Source organism: Cephus cinctus, unplaced genomic scaffold (assembly GCF_000341935.2).
Source record: "Cephus cinctus unplaced genomic scaffold, Ccin1 Ccin1_scaffold1343, whole genome shotgun sequence".
NCBI classification, from domain to species: Eukaryota; Metazoa; Arthropoda; class Insecta; order Hymenoptera; family Cephidae; genus Cephus; species Cephus cinctus.
This window is the reverse complement of record NW_014333756.1, coordinates 263,810-281,184: the sequence shown is the minus strand read 5'-3', so window position 1 is coordinate 281,184 and position 17,375 is coordinate 263,810. Positions and strand designations below refer to the sequence as shown.

The 17,375-nt window shown below is 33.6% G+C and overlaps 3 protein-coding genes across 9 annotated transcripts; 2 read left to right on the top strand and 1 right to left on the bottom strand.

Annotated features, from left to right (window-relative positions):
• The first annotated feature begins 140 nt into the window (after window positions 1-140).
• On the top strand, window positions 141-3,094 carry LOC107273009 (cleavage and polyadenylation specificity factor 73). Its single transcript, XM_015750786.2, has one exon. It carries the CDS (start codon window positions 669-671, stop codon window positions 2,727-2,729), a length of 2,061 nt encoding a protein of 686 aa, XP_015606272.1. The 5' UTR covers window positions 141-668; the 3' UTR covers window positions 2,730-3,094.
• Window positions 2,879-11,707, bottom strand: LOC107273004 (DNA polymerase theta). 3 transcript variants are annotated; one of them, XM_015750769.2, is made up of 22 exons: window positions 11,488-11,707; window positions 10,730-11,417; window positions 10,440-10,670; window positions 10,114-10,367; window positions 9,896-10,028; window positions 9,630-9,831; window positions 9,336-9,531; window positions 9,099-9,268; window positions 8,766-9,033; window positions 8,361-8,694; window positions 8,149-8,290; window positions 7,818-8,061; window positions 7,612-7,753; window positions 5,416-7,543; window positions 5,127-5,335; window positions 4,862-5,066; window positions 4,595-4,776; window positions 4,411-4,530; window positions 3,990-4,325; window positions 3,655-3,919; window positions 3,334-3,560; window positions 2,879-3,274 (listed from the first exon to the last, which is right to left on the bottom strand). In XM_015750769.2, the coding sequence occupies exons 2-22, from the start codon at window positions 11,357-11,359 to the stop codon at window positions 3,128-3,130; spliced, it is 6,765 nt and encodes a 2,254-aa protein (XP_015606255.1). In that variant the 5' UTR covers window positions 11,360-11,417; window positions 11,488-11,707; the 3' UTR covers window positions 2,879-3,127. The 3 variants fall into 3 exon arrangements, with proteins under 3 accessions (XP_015606255.1, XP_024946081.1, XP_024946082.1); XM_025090313.1 differs by having other exon boundaries at window positions 10,730-11,394; XM_025090314.1 differs by lacking the exons at window positions 10,114-10,367; window positions 10,440-10,670; window positions 10,730-11,417; window positions 11,488-11,707 and having other exon boundaries at window positions 9,630-9,845; window positions 9,896-10,012.
• A 37-nt stretch (window positions 11,708-11,744) lies between these two features.
• On the top strand, window positions 11,745-16,907 carry LOC107273007 (TELO2-interacting protein 1 homolog). 5 transcript variants are annotated; one of them, XM_025090333.1, is made up of 16 exons: window positions 11,748-11,875; window positions 11,996-12,049; window positions 12,131-12,329; window positions 12,398-12,534; window positions 12,614-12,791; window positions 12,856-13,030; window positions 13,106-13,431; window positions 13,511-13,722; window positions 13,803-13,985; window positions 14,074-14,289; window positions 14,351-14,590; window positions 14,667-15,209; window positions 15,269-15,569; window positions 15,642-15,870; window positions 15,937-16,071; window positions 16,150-16,907. In XM_025090333.1, the coding sequence occupies exons 3-16, from the start codon at window positions 12,136-12,138 to the stop codon at window positions 16,243-16,245; spliced, it is 3,165 nt and encodes a 1,054-aa protein (XP_024946101.1). In that variant the 5' UTR covers window positions 11,748-11,875; window positions 11,996-12,049; window positions 12,131-12,135; the 3' UTR covers window positions 16,246-16,907. The 5 variants fall into 5 exon arrangements, with proteins under 5 accessions (XP_024946102.1, XP_015606266.1, XP_024946101.1 ...); XM_025090334.1 differs by lacking the exon at window positions 11,996-12,049 and having other exon boundaries at window positions 11,745-11,875; XM_015750780.2 differs by having other exon boundaries at window positions 11,745-12,049.
• Window positions 16,908-17,375: the final 468 nt, after the last annotated feature.

The window sequence follows — 17,375 nt, the reverse complement described above, 5'->3', positions numbered from 1 at the left end:
TTTTTTTATCATTACTTTATGTCGACTTGTGTGTATACAGGTATATAGACACACGTCGTATATGTATATACATATATATATTGTCGACTCATTTTCTTAGTTTCTTTAACTCAAAGAAATGTTATTTCTTATCGTACTCACTGTATCATACTAACTTTCGGTCTGATGACAATAATACGATAATTTCATATCTTTTGAAATAAGCAGTACTTTATTTGGTCGTGTAGTAATGGAGTATTGGATGACTTATAACTGGAACGTCTCTAGGTAATAGTCATTTAAATGCTTGGAAAGGTTTCGGTAGTGAAGAGCCACAAGGATTGGCATTGTTGGAAGTTTGAATGCAGGAGGCTGTGAGCCGCTGTATAAAAGAAAGTTTCTGAATTAATGTGGATATATATTTTAAAGAGTGAGGTATGGACCTATGGCAATAAAAGAATAAAATAATTATTCATTGTATATCGTACGTGGCTATATGAAGAGACAGTGAATATATGATGTGTCATACAGAAAGTGGACGTGTATAGCCTGTAGAACGGTGAACATAACCTAACCAATAGCTGTTATGTACGAACGTTTGAATTATGAGTCAATAGTGTAAAATATATAATACTGTACGATTGATAAACGTAAAAAAACTTTAAAGGTTTATATTGATATAAGAAAAAATGGCTTCTAAAAGGAAGCCTGATACTCAAGTTCCGGCTGAGGAAAGTGATCTGTTGTCAATCCGGCCTCTTGGTGCTGGTCAAGAAGTTGGGAGATCATGTATAATGTTGGAATTTAAAGGGAAGAAAATTATGTTGGATTGTGGTATACATCCAGGATTGTCTGGGATGGATGCTCTTCCTTTTGTGGATTTAGTCGAGGCTGATGAAATTGATTTGCTGTTAATCTCACATTTTCATTTGGATCATTGCGGAGCTTTACCATGGTTTTTACAAAAAACCAGCTTTAAGGGTCGTTGTTTCACGACACATGCCACAAAAGCAATTTATCGTTGGCTTCTATCAGATTATATTAAAGTTAGTAACATTGCCACTGAACAAATGTTGTATACTGAATCTGATTTGGAAACAAGTATGGACAAAATTGAAACTATTAATTTTCATGAAGAAAAGGATGTATTTGGCATAAAGTTCTGGGCATATAATGCTGGCCATGTATTGGGTGCTGCTATGTTTATGATAGAAATAGCTGGTGTGAAGATCTTATACACTGGTGACTTTAGTCGGCAAGAAGACAGACATTTGATGGCTGCTGAAATACCTAATATACGTCCCGATGTGTTGATTACTGAATCAACTTATGGAACGCATATACACGAAAAGCGTGAAGATCGTGAAGGAAGATTTACCAATCTGGTACATGAAATTGTGAACCGAGGTGGTCGATGCTTAATTCCAGTTTTTGCCCTTGGTAGAGCACAAGAACTACTTTTGATTTTGGACGAATATTGGAGTCAACATCCTGAGCTACATGAAATTCCAATCTACTATGCCTCGTCACTAGCTAAAAAATGTATGGCTGTATATCAAACATATGTAAATGCTATGAATGACAAGATCAGAAGGCAAATAGCTATAAACAATCCATTCGTTTTCAAACATATCTCAAACTTAAAAGGCATTGATCACTTTGAAGATATTGGTCCTTGCGTTGTAATGGCAACTCCTGGTATGATGCAAAATGGATTATCCAGAGAACTTTTTGAGTCATGGTGTACAGATTCTAAGAACGGAATCATAATAGCTGGGTACTGCGTGGAAGGAACTTTGGCAAAGACTATCTTATCCGAACCTGAAGAAATAACAACAATGTCAGGCCAAAAGCTACCCTTGAAAATGTCTGTCGATTATATCTCATTTTCTGCTCACACCGACTATCAGCAAACGTCAGAATTCATCAGGATCTTAAAACCACCACACGTCGTATTAGTTCATGGAGAACAAAATGAAATGGGTAGATTGAAGGCTGCCTTACAACGTGAATACGAAGATGATCCAAATACCACCATGGAGATACACAATCCAAGAAATACAGTCGCTGTGGAATTATACTTTCGTGGAGAGAAAACAGCTAAGGTCATGGGAACTTTAGCGATGGAAACACCAAAACCAGGACAGAAATTATCTGGAGTTCTAGTTAAAAGAAACTTCAATTATCACATGCTGGCTCCATGTGATTTATCCAAATATACTGATATGAGTATGAGCCAGGTAATTCAAAGACAGAGTATATACTTCTCGGCATCCTTACCTGTTCTCAAGCATCTCCTAACTCAAATCGCCGGTAACCTAGAAGTTGTGGACGATAAGAAGTTAAGAGTATTTAAAAATGTTGATGTAACTGTTGATGGGAAAATTGTGACTATGGAATGGATCGCAACACCTGTCAATGACATGTATGCTGACTCTGTACTGACTGCATTACTACAAGCTGAGATGATGGACCAGCCACCAAAGATGTTACCAGCACCAACAAAAATGGACCGAATGCATTTCAAAGAGTGTCTCATAGAGATGTTGCAAGAGATGTTTGGCGAAGATTCTGTGCCAAAGATCTTCAAAGGAGAGAAGCTATATGTAACTGTTGATGGAAAGAAGGCTCACATAGATCTTCTGAATTTGGAAGTGACCAGTAAAGATGATGAAACGTTTCAACAAATAGTACAGACTGCAGTAACGAAATTGCATCAATCGTTAGCACCACCATCCGACGCCTTATAAATATTGCATTCCAGTTTCAGCGCAAATTAATCTGGTTAACAGTTATGACGGCAATTTGTGAAGAAAAATTGTTTCGTTATTTACGTAATTTATATTTGTTTTATTTAGTTTAATTTATACGACTTCGTGTATAATAAAATACAACTTTGTAAGAAACATTTGGTTTCGTTACTTCGACGTTACCAAGTTTTATTTCACAGTTCATTATGTTCATTCAATATTAATAACTTTTTTAATAATTCAATTCATTATGTACAATTACAGTATTCTGTTGATTGAAAATTATGTAAAAATGTATACGTCATAATTTTCAATATATTGCAATAGCAAGTGATTTTTTTAAGTGTATAAAAATATAAAACTAGAATTTATCGACCCCTTCATTGAACCGAACATTTTCATGATTGATTAAATACATATTCCGTAAGATCACCCCATGCGGGACCTACTTTTATTTTAACAGGCAGTGGTACCATTAATTCCTGAACTTGTTCCATTGATTCTTTCACAATGCCAGCGACCCGATGTAAATCAGCCATATTTACCTAAAATATATGTAGTAATAGAAATAAGGCATAAAACATTAATTGCACTGGATACTCACTTCATATAATAATTCATCGTGGAGCTGCAATACTAAAAATCCACCACGGGGGTGTGAATCTCTACTGTTACTGCGTAATTTCCGTTTTGTTTCTGCTACAGTAAGAACTGGAGGTATATTTATAAATTCTTGTTTCATTCTCTCCTCTACGGTTATCATAGCTTTCTTCGCAAGATCTGCTGCAGAGCCTTGAATTTTTGTATTGACTGCCTGCCTCTCTGCTTGTGCTATGATCAATCCAAAAAATACGTAAGTATATACATTGAGTATATATGTATAATGAAAATAGTTTTAAAAAAAATGTTTCTACATTACACTTACATTTCTCAGCTTTATTTGAACTTTTTAAAGCTGGAAGTATTCTTCGACGTCCCATAAGGGTTGTTATGTATCCATCGATTCTTGCTTGTTCTATAACATTTTTTAACCACTGTTGAACATCTGGATATGTCGCCATAAAAGTTTCCATGAATTCTGCAGCTTCAAGTTCAGTTACTGATAAATGTTCTGCCAAAGCCTTTGCTCCCATGCCATAAATCATTGCATAACATAATTGTTTGGTACGCTGACGCATTTTATCATCGACCTGACAGCAATTTTAGCAATGATCAATTAATTTATAAGTACATACAATTAATTACGAATATGAATTATACCTCTTTTTCGGTTACTCCATTCCACTTTGCAGCTATACTCTTAAATACGTCACCCTCACTCTGCATAATGTTACACAGGAAAATGTCTTTTGAAAAATGTGCTAGAATCCGTAACTCCAACTGACAATAATCTGCCGAGAGTAAAATATTACCCGTTGTAGGAATAAATGCCATACGAACGCTAATAACGAAGCTATTGTCTTCAGAATTGAAATCTCTGGGTACATTTTGTAAATTCGGTTCGTACATTGATACTCTGCCGGTTACGGTATGGGTCACACAGTTTCCATGAATTCTTCTACTACTCTGTGCCATTTTCAATAAGGGAAAAACAATCTAGAAAAATACTCAGTGTGAACATTCAAAATATAGTAGCATTAATAGTTACACTTTGCAATCATTAATATTTACATAGACTCACTTTAGTTTGAGTAGAATTTAGTTTTCTCCAGGATATAATTAGACTGGAAATTGGATTTTCACATTGCTCCAATACTGCTTTATTCGTGCTAATTTTCTTTCCTTTATACATTCCAAGAATCTAAGAATCAAAGAGGATATAGTAATAATTTACGGGAGTAAGTAATATAAAAAAAGCTTCCAACCTGGGCTATATTCTTAGACGAAGAGAAATTGAACTTTTTTCCTGCTAGTGCATAAGCTCGTTGCTCCAGAGATGACATTTCTTGTTGAATGACTGATGATAGTTCTTCTAATGATTTTAGGTGAATACCTAATCCCGTTAATTCCATTCGTGCTAAAGTAGCCACTGCTTTCATCTCAATATCTATTTATTCAATAATGAAATTTAAAATATGAGTAATACGTTATGCATTGTCATTATGTGTTCAGAAATTAAAATTGCAATGTACCTTTAAAAGTATCCAAGAGTGTTGAATTCTGAATGCTTAATTTCTTTAAAAGTGCATCCATGATAAACCAAGTTATTACAACTTCTATAGCTGCCCGGGTATCCCCTGCTATTACACTTTTAAAATCCATTCCAGACCCTACACTGCCATAACACGTACCAGCATGTTGTAGTAGGTCAAGTCCTTGTGGGAAATATTCACTTGCCTAAGGATTAATTTCATTTAATTATTATGACAATAATATATATTTTCTCATATTGCTTACCATAGTAACAAAGCTTTTTTCAAGAGCATCTGGATTCAATAGCCACTCTGCAGTTTTCGGATCAAGAAATAAACATGATGGAGAAATAGCACAACAGCGATACAAAGTTTTTAAAACATCCTTAGTAGCGAAGCAGTGTACAGTTAAAGATGATGAAGATAGTAAATCAGTTATTAGACTAATACGTTCTTTAGTAGAAATTTTGGTGTCTGTAAGAAAATTATATTACAAAATGTTAAAGCTTAGAAGAAAATTGTGCAAAAAAGATACATTGTATTATTAGATTTACCATGCACGTTACCAAAGGGAATATAATAGATTTTTCTTCCCCATGATATTGCAACTCCACTTAATTTAGTTTCATCGTAAACATAGTTTTCACTCTTTTTTGATTTTTTTTTATCATCATTAGACGTTATACCAATAATCCTTGTTCCTATAGTAATTTGATCCTTCATTGATCTTTCACAAGCCAGAGCCATGGCGATTTCTGTTCGACTTTTTAAATGACGCTTAAACGAATTGAAAATTATTCTGTCTGTGGCCACATTTGTGATGCTCATTGTGTTCCATTCCAAATTTTCTTTCTCTTCGTCCCAATAATCCTGATCTTCCAAATTAATTATCTGGTGATCTCGTACTTTTGTTATATTCGTTGGAATAGATTTAACAGTTGGTTGTATATTTCTGGATTTTTGTGTGGTCTTCAGTTTCTTCACTGGAGCATCTTCATCCGAATTGGATACAATACTATCCGTGCTACAATTTCCACTACCAATTCTTTTTCGTACATCATTCACTGTATATTTTATGTCTCTGCTAGTTTTTAATGCATTTTCTATCGTATTCATTTCCAACATCTTCAATTCCTGAAGTCTATTTATCTTTCTTGCGCTAAACTTAGCCATTTGCTGTGTAGCCAATAATCTTCTTGTGGTTTCCAATTTTGATCTAGTACGATTTTTGCTTGTGCTAACGCATGGTTCTATATTTTGTGATGATATTATTATGTCATCTGAATCAGACTTGTTTGAATCTAGAGATAATCGACGATTGGCAGCGAAGGTCAATACGCTGGCTATTGGTGATTTTTCTGAGTCAAGATATTTTGCGTTCAACTTTGGGTTCTTAGGACTTGTATTACTCGTTACACTTTTTATTACCTTAGTTGTTTTCCTGTTCAGCGTGTAAGACTTGCTAGTCAATGATTTAACTCGAGAATAATCTTTTGTGATTGGAGTTGCAGATATCTCTTCGACATTATCAAAAATGTTTAAGATATTTTTATTTTTACAATTTTCTGGCTTTGATGTTCCAGGCGTACTCTGACTTTTAAGTGCACTTGCCTTTTTTATTAAATTTCTTGTATCGTTCCAAGAGTCATCATTAGGTAACAAATATTGATCCAGGCTCTGTGGTTGAATTTCCAAATTCTTAGTACTGACTTGATTTGACGATGATACATTTTTTTCTTCGAATACAGGAATTTCCAAAATGTCATTTACATTTTGTTCTAAGGCATTGCAAGCTTGGGTATCTAAATAAAAACTGTCACCAAATAGACTGGGACTTCTCGAGTCCACATTTTGTACTGCGCTTTGATTTAGTGTCACAGTCACATCTGTTCTGCTTGTAGCAACCAATTTTGATTCCAATTTTGATTGAATATCATCGATTTTAAATGTAGACCACTCATGATTATGTTGACTATCACTTAATATTTGTTTCAATGTTGAATGAGTTGATGCCTTAGGTGAAGGTTCAACAAATTCAATATTTTCTGAATTAGTGGTGGGTATTGTAGTCAACTGGATAGGACTCACACTTTGTTTTTCAACAATTAGCGCTTCATTATTCTTTGAGCATCTGGAAATTGTTGAATTCCCAGATGCATTAACTAAAAGCGTTGAAGTCTCTTTTGACTCTTCGACAGACTTCTCTGTTTTTCGTGGTTTTGACGATCTTAGTAATCTAAATTTGGACTTTTTCACAGTCTTATTTATAGACTCGCATTTACCATCTTCGTTAATTTTATTCTTTACGGTATACTCATTTTCTTTGTTCTCTTTCATTAAAACATTCTTTTCGTCCTTGCTTTTAGCAATTTCAGTACTGTTAAGTACAGCGCTTATACCTTTAACACTATTTGACACGGATGTACAACATTTTGAAGTATTATAAACATTACTCTCAGTTATATTTTGTTTTATTGCTTGAATATGCGTTTGTGCTGTTTGAGAAGTATTAACACTACTGGTATTAGATTGACTGAACCTACTGGATAAGCTGATAGAACATTTAGCAGCAGTATCATCAATTCGACTATTGTTTAAGAACCTACTAGTACTCTTAACTGGTTGATTATCTTTCACTTTCTGAGACTCTTTCCACCGTAATTCTTCAACTCCTAACTCATTCTGCAACAAAGTTTGCTTTATACAAATAAATTCTTCTCGTATTAAAACTAATAAATCAATATCTCTACCTGAATCAAAGTTCTGGCTTCTCGCACTAACATAATTGCTGCTTGATGAGGTGTCAGACCATCCCGACCAGTAACAAATATAGTTCTCATTTTATTCCTTCTTGCAGCTTCCACTTCGTGTTCTCCATCTTGTTCCTTTCCACTAAACACATTATTTGCATAATAAGTAATACTTATATACAAAAAATATATAATATTTTTATTACCTCTCAAATGGAAGGGCTTTGTACAATGCACGTTCGACATCCAATTCATTCGCAACAGCTAATTCCATTACGTTTGTGATACCTTCTTTATAAAGACTTCTTGCTCGAAGACCATTTAACAATGGGAGACGTAGCAGATCCAAAAGCTCACGGCAAACACCAAATTGTAAACGTGTTTGAAATTGTCCCACTAATAGCTCTAAGCAATCCCATCCTAACTCCTTGCAAAATTGTGTAACCATCCCTATATAATAAATGCAAGTGAAGATACAAGATTTTAAATGATTTTCTTAATAAAATATACTTAAAATTTAATCTTTGATAAATCTACCGGCAAAAGTTGCTGCTGATTGTTGTAAACTTTGTAGAAGACCGCGACAGCATCCATATTTTTGGCACACACTACTAAGGGGTACTTCACGTACCAAATCGTGCAAAGCCAATGCAGTGTAAAACCTTTTGTGTATGTCTAACTGAAATGTATTATTCCGATTGTTAAAAGTGCTTCAAATTTTTATCATCCATTCTCATAAATATACTCACAACTTTACCGGTCTTTACTGTGCCGCGAACAGCAGACATTACAAATCGCTCTTCCACACCTACAAGCTGTCCAACTCTACGTTCACTCTCTGATAATGCTCTCCAGAGTTCCAAAAATATCATCCAATCAATCTGTCCAATTTGACTACCAGAATTGAATGGAGTTATCAAATAAATAATATGTAATTCAGAATCCAGGACAAAACATTTTCTAGCCTTTTGTAATTCTTCGAACAAGAACAAACCATCCCTTGGAGGAACTGATGCTGCGAGACAAGCTTTGCCAAGTGGAGTTGCTACCCATCTTTGTTCTCCTGTTTCAGTTTCTTGTAAACTGATAACGCATCACATTATATGTATTATATGTATTGAGTATTCAATTTTTAATAGTTCATTGATACTTACAGAATAAATTCACTATCCACTAAAAATTGTAGAGCATCCTTTGTGGAATCATCCATGCCGTTCTGTTGATTGAAGTTAACAAGAGTGCATCTGGTGTACAGATTAAGATCTGCCGCAGTGTATGCTACTTCACTAGCCACTGCTTCTAACAATGCTCGAATTAATGGTCCAGAGCCTTCAAGACAAGATTCTATTGGTTCTAAGGAAGCTGATAATAATATCTTGCCAGCAGTGTGTTCATTCGTTTTACATACAAGAATACTTTCGCCTAGAATGACAAATAATTTTTTAATATTACACCTAGTTAATATCATGTATTCAATAATTATATACCAGCAGTGTCCTTTCCCATTCGACCAGCACGTCCTATCATTTGCTTGTAAGTAAGAGTATCCAAGGGTTTCCCATTAAATATTGGTGATCTGATGATTACTCTTCTTGCAGGTAAATTAACGCCACTGCTCAATGTCGAAGTGGCTGTCAATACTCTTAGACCACCAGTTCTATTTATAAAAAGTTAGTCAGGACTTTGTAACACTGTATATCGCCTTGAAATTATTTTATGTATACCTAAAAGATCCTTCTATAATGTCACGCTCATCCATAGTCAGTCCAGCATGATGAAAACCAATTCCAAATGAAATTGTGTTTTTAAGCACACTATCCAATCCAATTGGACTACGCTTGAGTTGCTCCAATGTTTCAGTAATTGCTGTAACATCCAACTGTTTCTTTAAGATCTGACCTAATGGGTGTTCTCCACGTCCTGCAAGTGTCACGATCATCAGTGGAATATTAAGTATATTGTCATTGATACTGACTTATATTCAAAATTAATTTGTTTTAATGTATGTATATATATACCTAATTTAAAAAACATTGAAGCCAACTGCAATGCTAACTTCTCACACCAATTTTTTGTGGGACAAAATATCAGGACACTGTGACCATTTGCTATTGTTTCGATACAAAGTTGTATAATATCGTCTGAGTCTGCTGATAAATCTGGATAAGGTGTTAAGTTTCTGATTGGACACATTTTAGCATCGTATATAGTTTTTCCAATCTACAAAATATTAACTTGTAGTATTATGGTGAATATTTTCATTGTTTAAAAATAAAATCTATACCTTGCATTGTTCGTTAAGTGGTACAGGTCTAAATTCAGTTTTATACAACTCCGCATCTAACCAGGAAGCTAAAAGATTGAGATTTGGAAGTGTAGCAGACATGCCAATTAATTGTATTCGTACATGTTCTTCTCTGTAAGTAAAATGAAGCGTAATAATTTTCAGTTTGTATATTCTACATAAAAAGTAAATATTTATATGTATTTTGCAATGTTTACCTAAGTGTCATATATTTTAATTTTGTTAAAAGCAACTCAAGTAGATATCCACGATTTGGATCTCCCAGCAGATGTAATTCATCGATCACTACCGCTCCCAATGATTCTAAACCACCATCTTCCATTAAATGATTAACTAAAGAGTTTGCTTTTTCAATAGTCGCTATTGCAATGTGAGTAGCTGAGAAACCCCCTGCAGGACTGATTCCTCCCATGAATCCTTCCACTCTGATGCCACTACTAGATAAGAGATCCTGGAATATTGAACTGTTGATTGTCGTTTAAAACAAAAATACAATTATATAAAATACATAAAATTTACGTACTTGAAAGTAAAACATTTTTTCTCGTACAACCGAAACAAATGGCAAGATAAATATAGCTTTCTTGCGACGTTCCAAAACTGTTTTGATAATAAGTATTTCGGATATAAGAGTTTTGCCAGCAGAAGTAGGAGCTGAATATACTAAATTTCGACAATCTTCCATTAGCTGGCGATTTGATAGACATTCTACTTGCCAGGGAAACATAAATGTAACACCACGTGACTCATATTTCTATAAATTAAGAATGAAATCAGCTGTTATACACAATAAATATATATTTAATATAATACCTCAAGAATGGCTGGTGGTAAACCCCAGGACGATAATTTGCAATAATCTTGTGTAGAAATTGTAAATGATTCCTTATCACAATTGGAAGGTGTTTTAGTATTTTCTATGGACTTTGCAGTTGTTATTACGAGTCTGCTGAAATCAGTAACAGGAGAATCCTGTATATCTTCATTTTTATTGCATCTATTAATTGTAGTTTCAGTTTTTGGATACTGTTCGTTAATATTCTCTTCAGTAATATTAGCAATTTCAACGATTTTTGTCAAATAATTGCCTTTTCTTTTCTTTGTAATTTTTTTCTCTTCAGGCTTGGAGCTATGTAGTTCCATGGAACCACATGGTATTTGTGATAGTCCAATGCTATCTTTGAAATACTTTCCAATATCAGATTCATCGTGTTTCAGTCTTTTGGTTGATTGTTTAGGAGACACTTTTCCTCCTCCTTTGAAATCTGAAATCTCTCTTTCCTGATTTTCTGAAAAATCCATACTCTCTCCAAAATACTTTCCAATGTCACTTTCATCCTGTTTTTTATTTGAGCTCCTCAATGTTCTTTTATTACTACTTTCAGCAATATTTGTTTCAATTCTAATAACTGAAGCCAAGGTACTCTTTTCCAAGGATTTCATTGCCAATTCCCTTTTCAAATGCTGTACATCGTCAACTAAATAAGAGCATCATGTTCCTCTACAACAATACTCTAGCATTTATCAAAAACTTCTAAGTACCATAAATATTAGCGCTAAAGTAAATTTACCTTCTATTCCTCTTATAAAATGTTGTTTATATTAACCTCCTATTGCTCCAAAATGTTTTATGACTGCTGCTCATTCTTGTTACCTCTTATTTATTACGTATAAAGTCCAAGTATTCGTTATATACGAATAATCTTCAAGTGAAATTGTTACAATTTTGTAAAAAAAAAAGCGTGATTTATGCATCAGTAACAAGGTACAGCTTAGCGTTCATTTAAATTCACAACTGTTTGAGATCAGGAGACAGGAGTAGAAGTGGCGGGAGGGAACATACGCATGGCCGTATTTTTGTTTTGAGGGTGGTTTGACAGTATTTAACAGAGGAGGCAGCCATAAGGAAAGGAAGGAAGGGACAGTATTTAACAAAATTCTGATCTGTCCCTTTTATAGGTATTATAAAATCAAACTTACAAAATATATCCACATGAATGAATAATACAGTTGCTCCAAATGCAGTGATTTAGTGACGTGTTTTCAGTAATGATATTGTGAGCTATGTAACCTTTCTAGCATCCAAGTCCTTACAGATATACACATTTTGATATAAATATTTTACTGAATTTGGTGAGGAACATATTTATTGTTACTTTAATTTATCATATATCAGTAAGTGGAAACATGATAGTAAATCATTTTGACTTTTAGCAATAATGGAAAGGCTTACAATCCAGGAAGCTTTTACAACTTTGAAACCTCTTTGCGATTCTTCAATGAAATCACCAAATGTAAAGAACGCTGAAGAGATTAGAGTTTGCATAAGACATATTTCTAATGCAGTGATTCAAGATTTACAGGAATATGTGTTATTTCCTTTTACTGTACATTTACAAAATGACACTTTAAGGTAAGCAGATATAAGTGATAATAATTAAGAAGAAAATATATGTGTGTAATTTTTAATTTACATTACAGCAAAGATGTAAAATTACATTTAGTAGAGACTATAAGAGCTGTATTGTTGAAATCCAAGATATTAAAGATAAATAATTTCCATAAGATATTTACATGTCTTTTATATCAAATATATGATAAGGCGCAACCAAATATGGGTACGTTCCAAGATATGTTATTGGTTCATGATAAAATTTCTTATAAGCTTGATAAAATTCATTATTACTTGTTTTACAGTAATTTCAGGTCACGAGGAGCTAAAGGAAAGTGTTGTTTTATGTTTGAGAGATCTGATACAACAGTCTACGACGGATGTTATTGAATTATTATATGCAAGAGAAAATGCACCGAAGATAGGACAAGCAGTATATTTGTCTGTATCTATTGCTAAAACTGAAAAATCACGTTCTCTTAGGTAAGTCAATTTAAATATATTAAACTTCTCTATCCAGATTAATAATATATTAATGAATACTAAGATTGGCAGCAATAGAAACAGTAATGGTTCTTTGCCAAGTCCACGATCAAGTCGATGATGATATAGTTTTACGAGCGCAAGTGGCTGATGTGATTATGCTATTTCTTCCTGGCATTGCTAGTGGGTTACAAGAAATTACACTTGGCAGTGATATTCAAGGGCATAAAGTCACAATGGTAATAAATTAATCTTTCGCAGATATTAAATTAAGATATAAACATACATTTTAAAGGATTCTAATATCATTTTAGATGGCACTTAGAGCATGGAGTAGAATAATCAGCCTTGTAATGGAAGATATTCCCCAAGAGGAGAATATTCCCTCCTTGGATGCTGTCTGTCATGTTAATATTTCCAACTCCTCTGACCCTTTAAAATGTTCATTGCATGCAAAAGGTGTGGCAGGAATGAAAGAACTAATGCAAACTGCTACAAGAAGTCAAAACTGGCTCGATGCTGCTGCTATCAAATTGAATGTCCTTATTCCATCTCTACGAGAGTTGACCCAACATTCTCACTTCAAAGTAAGAAAAGAATTGGCTGAGAGTGTAAGGCTGTTGCTTAACAAATGTTCCAGGTAAGATTCATTTCTTAATAATAATTGCAATATTTATTTGAATAATATATAACAACAGTGTGTGATTCTTTATGAAAAGAAATATGAAGCCAAGCTTCACGGAACTCGTGGAGATTCTGATTTCTTTATCAGAAGACGAAGTTGAGGAAGTGAACAAAATTGCTAAACAAGCGTTAAACGATGTCAATGAAAAGTGTACAGCTAACCAAAATTCTAGGCCGTTGATAGAATTGTTGGAGGAAAATTTTTATAAGCTCCTCACTAAATTGCCCAGAATTATTCGTGGATCTGGTATAAATATTTGTATATTCTAGATACTTTTTAAAAATTAAAATCTATGACAACTTTATTTGATTGTGTTTCTATTACAGACGACGCAGCGCAACTGTCACATCTAAATCATTTGGCCGGTTATTTAAGACTGTTTGGAAAACAGAGACTGCCCCAAGTTATATCATCCATTGCTCACTTGCGAAGATTGCTTCTTGCATTGGTTTATGTTGCTGAATTAAACTGCAGTAATGTCTCACTCTTGGAAGACGTTGCTATTAAACGTACGATAACACTTTTTTACTTCAGCGTATTTTAACTTGTGCAATTAACAAGTAAAAACTATAAATCCAATCTACTTTTGTTCATCAGATCACGACGATGCCATGCAATACGCGACAATGCATCCATGGAAAGAATTCAAATTTATTCGTGAATCATCCGTGGAAGACAAGCTTACTTATGTTTGCAAATATTTGGGAGAATTTGGAAACTTAAGCATATTAGTAGATGCTATTCAAGAATTGATATTAGACATGCCACAATATAAAAAAGAATTAACGTTACTACTCAATTGGATAATAAATGGTAATATTATTGGTCATTAACTAGGAAGCAGGTAATATAAAATATTTTTCGATTTTTTCAGTTCCATTCGAAGACCCTACTACGCTATCCTTATATAAAACAATCGTGGATAATTATATATCACCCGACTCCTGGTATTTGCCTCTTGCTGTTACACAAAACGTATCTTTACGCGAAGCACAGAGTAATATCGTACAATGCGGCCTCTTTTTAGAAGGTTTGAGTATAATAGCGCAAAGAGTTGGAGAAGAGTATCATAGATTTCTTCTAAAAACACTTTACTTGGTCATAGAGAGAGCAGGTATAATTAATTAAATAGTAATTATTTATTCAAATAACAATAAAGTACCTCTGTTATTAATTTCTAATTTCCACAGGTAGTGGATATAGTGTACTCAGTATGATCGGATTTCAAACTCTTCAACAAATAGCAAAGACACTTCGTTACGCCACTGTAACAGATCTTCTTCAGGCTAACATTGATTACTTGTCCTATCATGTGACATTGAAGCTACGAAGAGTTGAACGTAATCCTGGAGTACTTGACGTCGTTGCACTTATTATGAAGTATAGCACAATGGACGTTTTGCCATGTTTAAAAGATTTTGTAGAGGACGTACTCAGACAGTCTGCTGCGAATTTTCAACAAAAAAATTCCTACTCTTTTCTGAAAGTCTTTCACATATTTGCAGTGTGCATAAGAAGGCTAACGTTGAACGAGCAGATAAAAACAAGTGTAGAAGAAGAAATCTCAGAAGATCCATCTGAAATAGTGATAAGAGCAATACAGGAATATTACCAAGCAAAGAGGATATCTGAAAGAATAGAAGATGATGATCTTGGAGGTAAACCAGAAGACATACTGGAAGAGCTGAAAAATAAAGCAGACTTAGACAACGAAGTCCAGGAATATTTAGAAGGCAAGTATCTCAAACTACTATATTATTTTCACGTTAATTAATTAACCATTTAATCACAGATGAAAAGAAAGCAGAGCCACCGCTATCTATAAACATGATAAAAGAAATTTCAAAGCGATGCTTACATTTCCTACCATCTAAAGACCTAGCAAGGGTATTGCTCGCCATGGACACTCTAAAAGAGAGTTTACATATTTTATCAGACTGGGAAAACGAATTGTTGCCTATTGTTCATGAATTATGGCATCCATTGGTAGACAGATTCAAAGATCCTAATCCCCTTGTAATAAATAGAGCCTGGCAATTGCTCATAACCCTTGCTGACGTTTCCAAAGATTTCATTAGATCCAGAACACTGAAGTGAGCTTTATACTAATATTTCAAAACGTTAACCAGAACAAATGAGTAGAATAATTTTTCAAATTTTAACAGACAAGTGTTACCATCAATTTCGAATTTCTTGAAAAACTCCTCCAAGGAAAGTTACAATCAAAAATCTGGAGGCGTTTATGAATTTAGTCAGGCATATAAATTACAAAAGGAATTGCTTTCGCAATTGGGTCGCACTGCAAATAATCTTCAGCTTCAGGAGAGAGAACTTTGGAATTTGTTAGATATCGCCCAACCGTATCTTAGTGTAAAGCAAAATAAATCATTGCAGGTACAGTAAATATTAAGTTAGATTCAAGTAACAGAGGATCATATATAAGATTCATCATTGTCGTAGGAATGCTGTATAACAATGTATAAAGATATTGCTGACTACGATGCAGATATTGTTTGGGTAAAATGTCTGAGGATTTGCAACACTACAAGTACCATAGAAGCACCTGACGATAGATTTCAAACGATAAATTTGCAGGTAAGTTAGTTATGTAATAATATTAATAGTTTAACATTACATTTGTATCTTTATAAATGTTTATTTGTCATTCTTCAGGTTGCAAGTACCAATATACAAAGCGAATATCAGAAGAATGTAGAAACAATTATAACTTACATTCAAGATAAGACGATTGGTGTCTCGAGACAATAATATTATTATGTACAAAATTATGTTCAACGTGTCTATGTAATTCGGTACGTTAATGTTATATAATTGAGTGATTCCATTAGCTACGCGTTTTACTTACACTTTAATCAATAAATATCACTATTTTCCATGCTACGGTGAAAAAATGTCACGTGCCTCGTTCGATAGCGTTAGATTGGATTGACTATTACAAAATTTATTTTATCATACTTGATTTAAAATGCACAAGTGTTACGTATTTTAAAACTTTAATATTATTATTTTTTTTTTTCTTTAAATATTTTTTATCGCTTCTGCGTTTATTCAATCACGCTACCATCATAATATTTTTATGATAAATGTTCGACTTGTCAGACGAATCAAAAAATCCTTAGATTAGGAGTTTATCTGTACATTTATAGTACTACTCCTAATAAATTATGTCCTTTATCTAGTATTTAATTTTTTGGTACCCTTACCATCAAACGTCAACCAGTTGAAATACTGATTCATTTAAAATAAGATATACTTTCACTATATCAAGTGACCAGCTTAGAACATTTTAACTAAGTTCAATTGTTTATTCACAAGGCAAGAATTACTTGCATTGTTTGTAATGCGATTGCTTCCAAGGCTGCGATAATTATATAAATTTAGTTATAAGAAATAAAATGATTTCAATACTTCGTCAGACTCGTATTATTTGACTTTTGTTCAGATAGTAAATTACTCAAATTTATCACTGATGAGGATAAAGAAAAACAATGATATATATATTCAAACAATGATTGAACAAAAACTACTACTGTTCGTTTTTGAGGAATGTTAACGTTTACTCATCCATTTAACTTTTATCTTAAATAGCAATAGATAATTGTAGCAACAAACTTTGGTACAAGCAGCAACTGATCAAATGGCAGTCCAAACAATCCACACTTCCTCCTACATACCATTTACAATTGGTATCATCATATATTTATATATATGGCTTAAAGCCAATTGTACTCCAAAGAAATTATTTCGGGCAATGTGGCATTAAAAAATTTACAATACATCTCATACGACAAAAGTCAATGTTACTAAGACGTAAAGGGGATTTTCTTTTACGTCCTGAGACGTTATTCTCTTGCACGCATTGCTCTTTTCTCTAAATC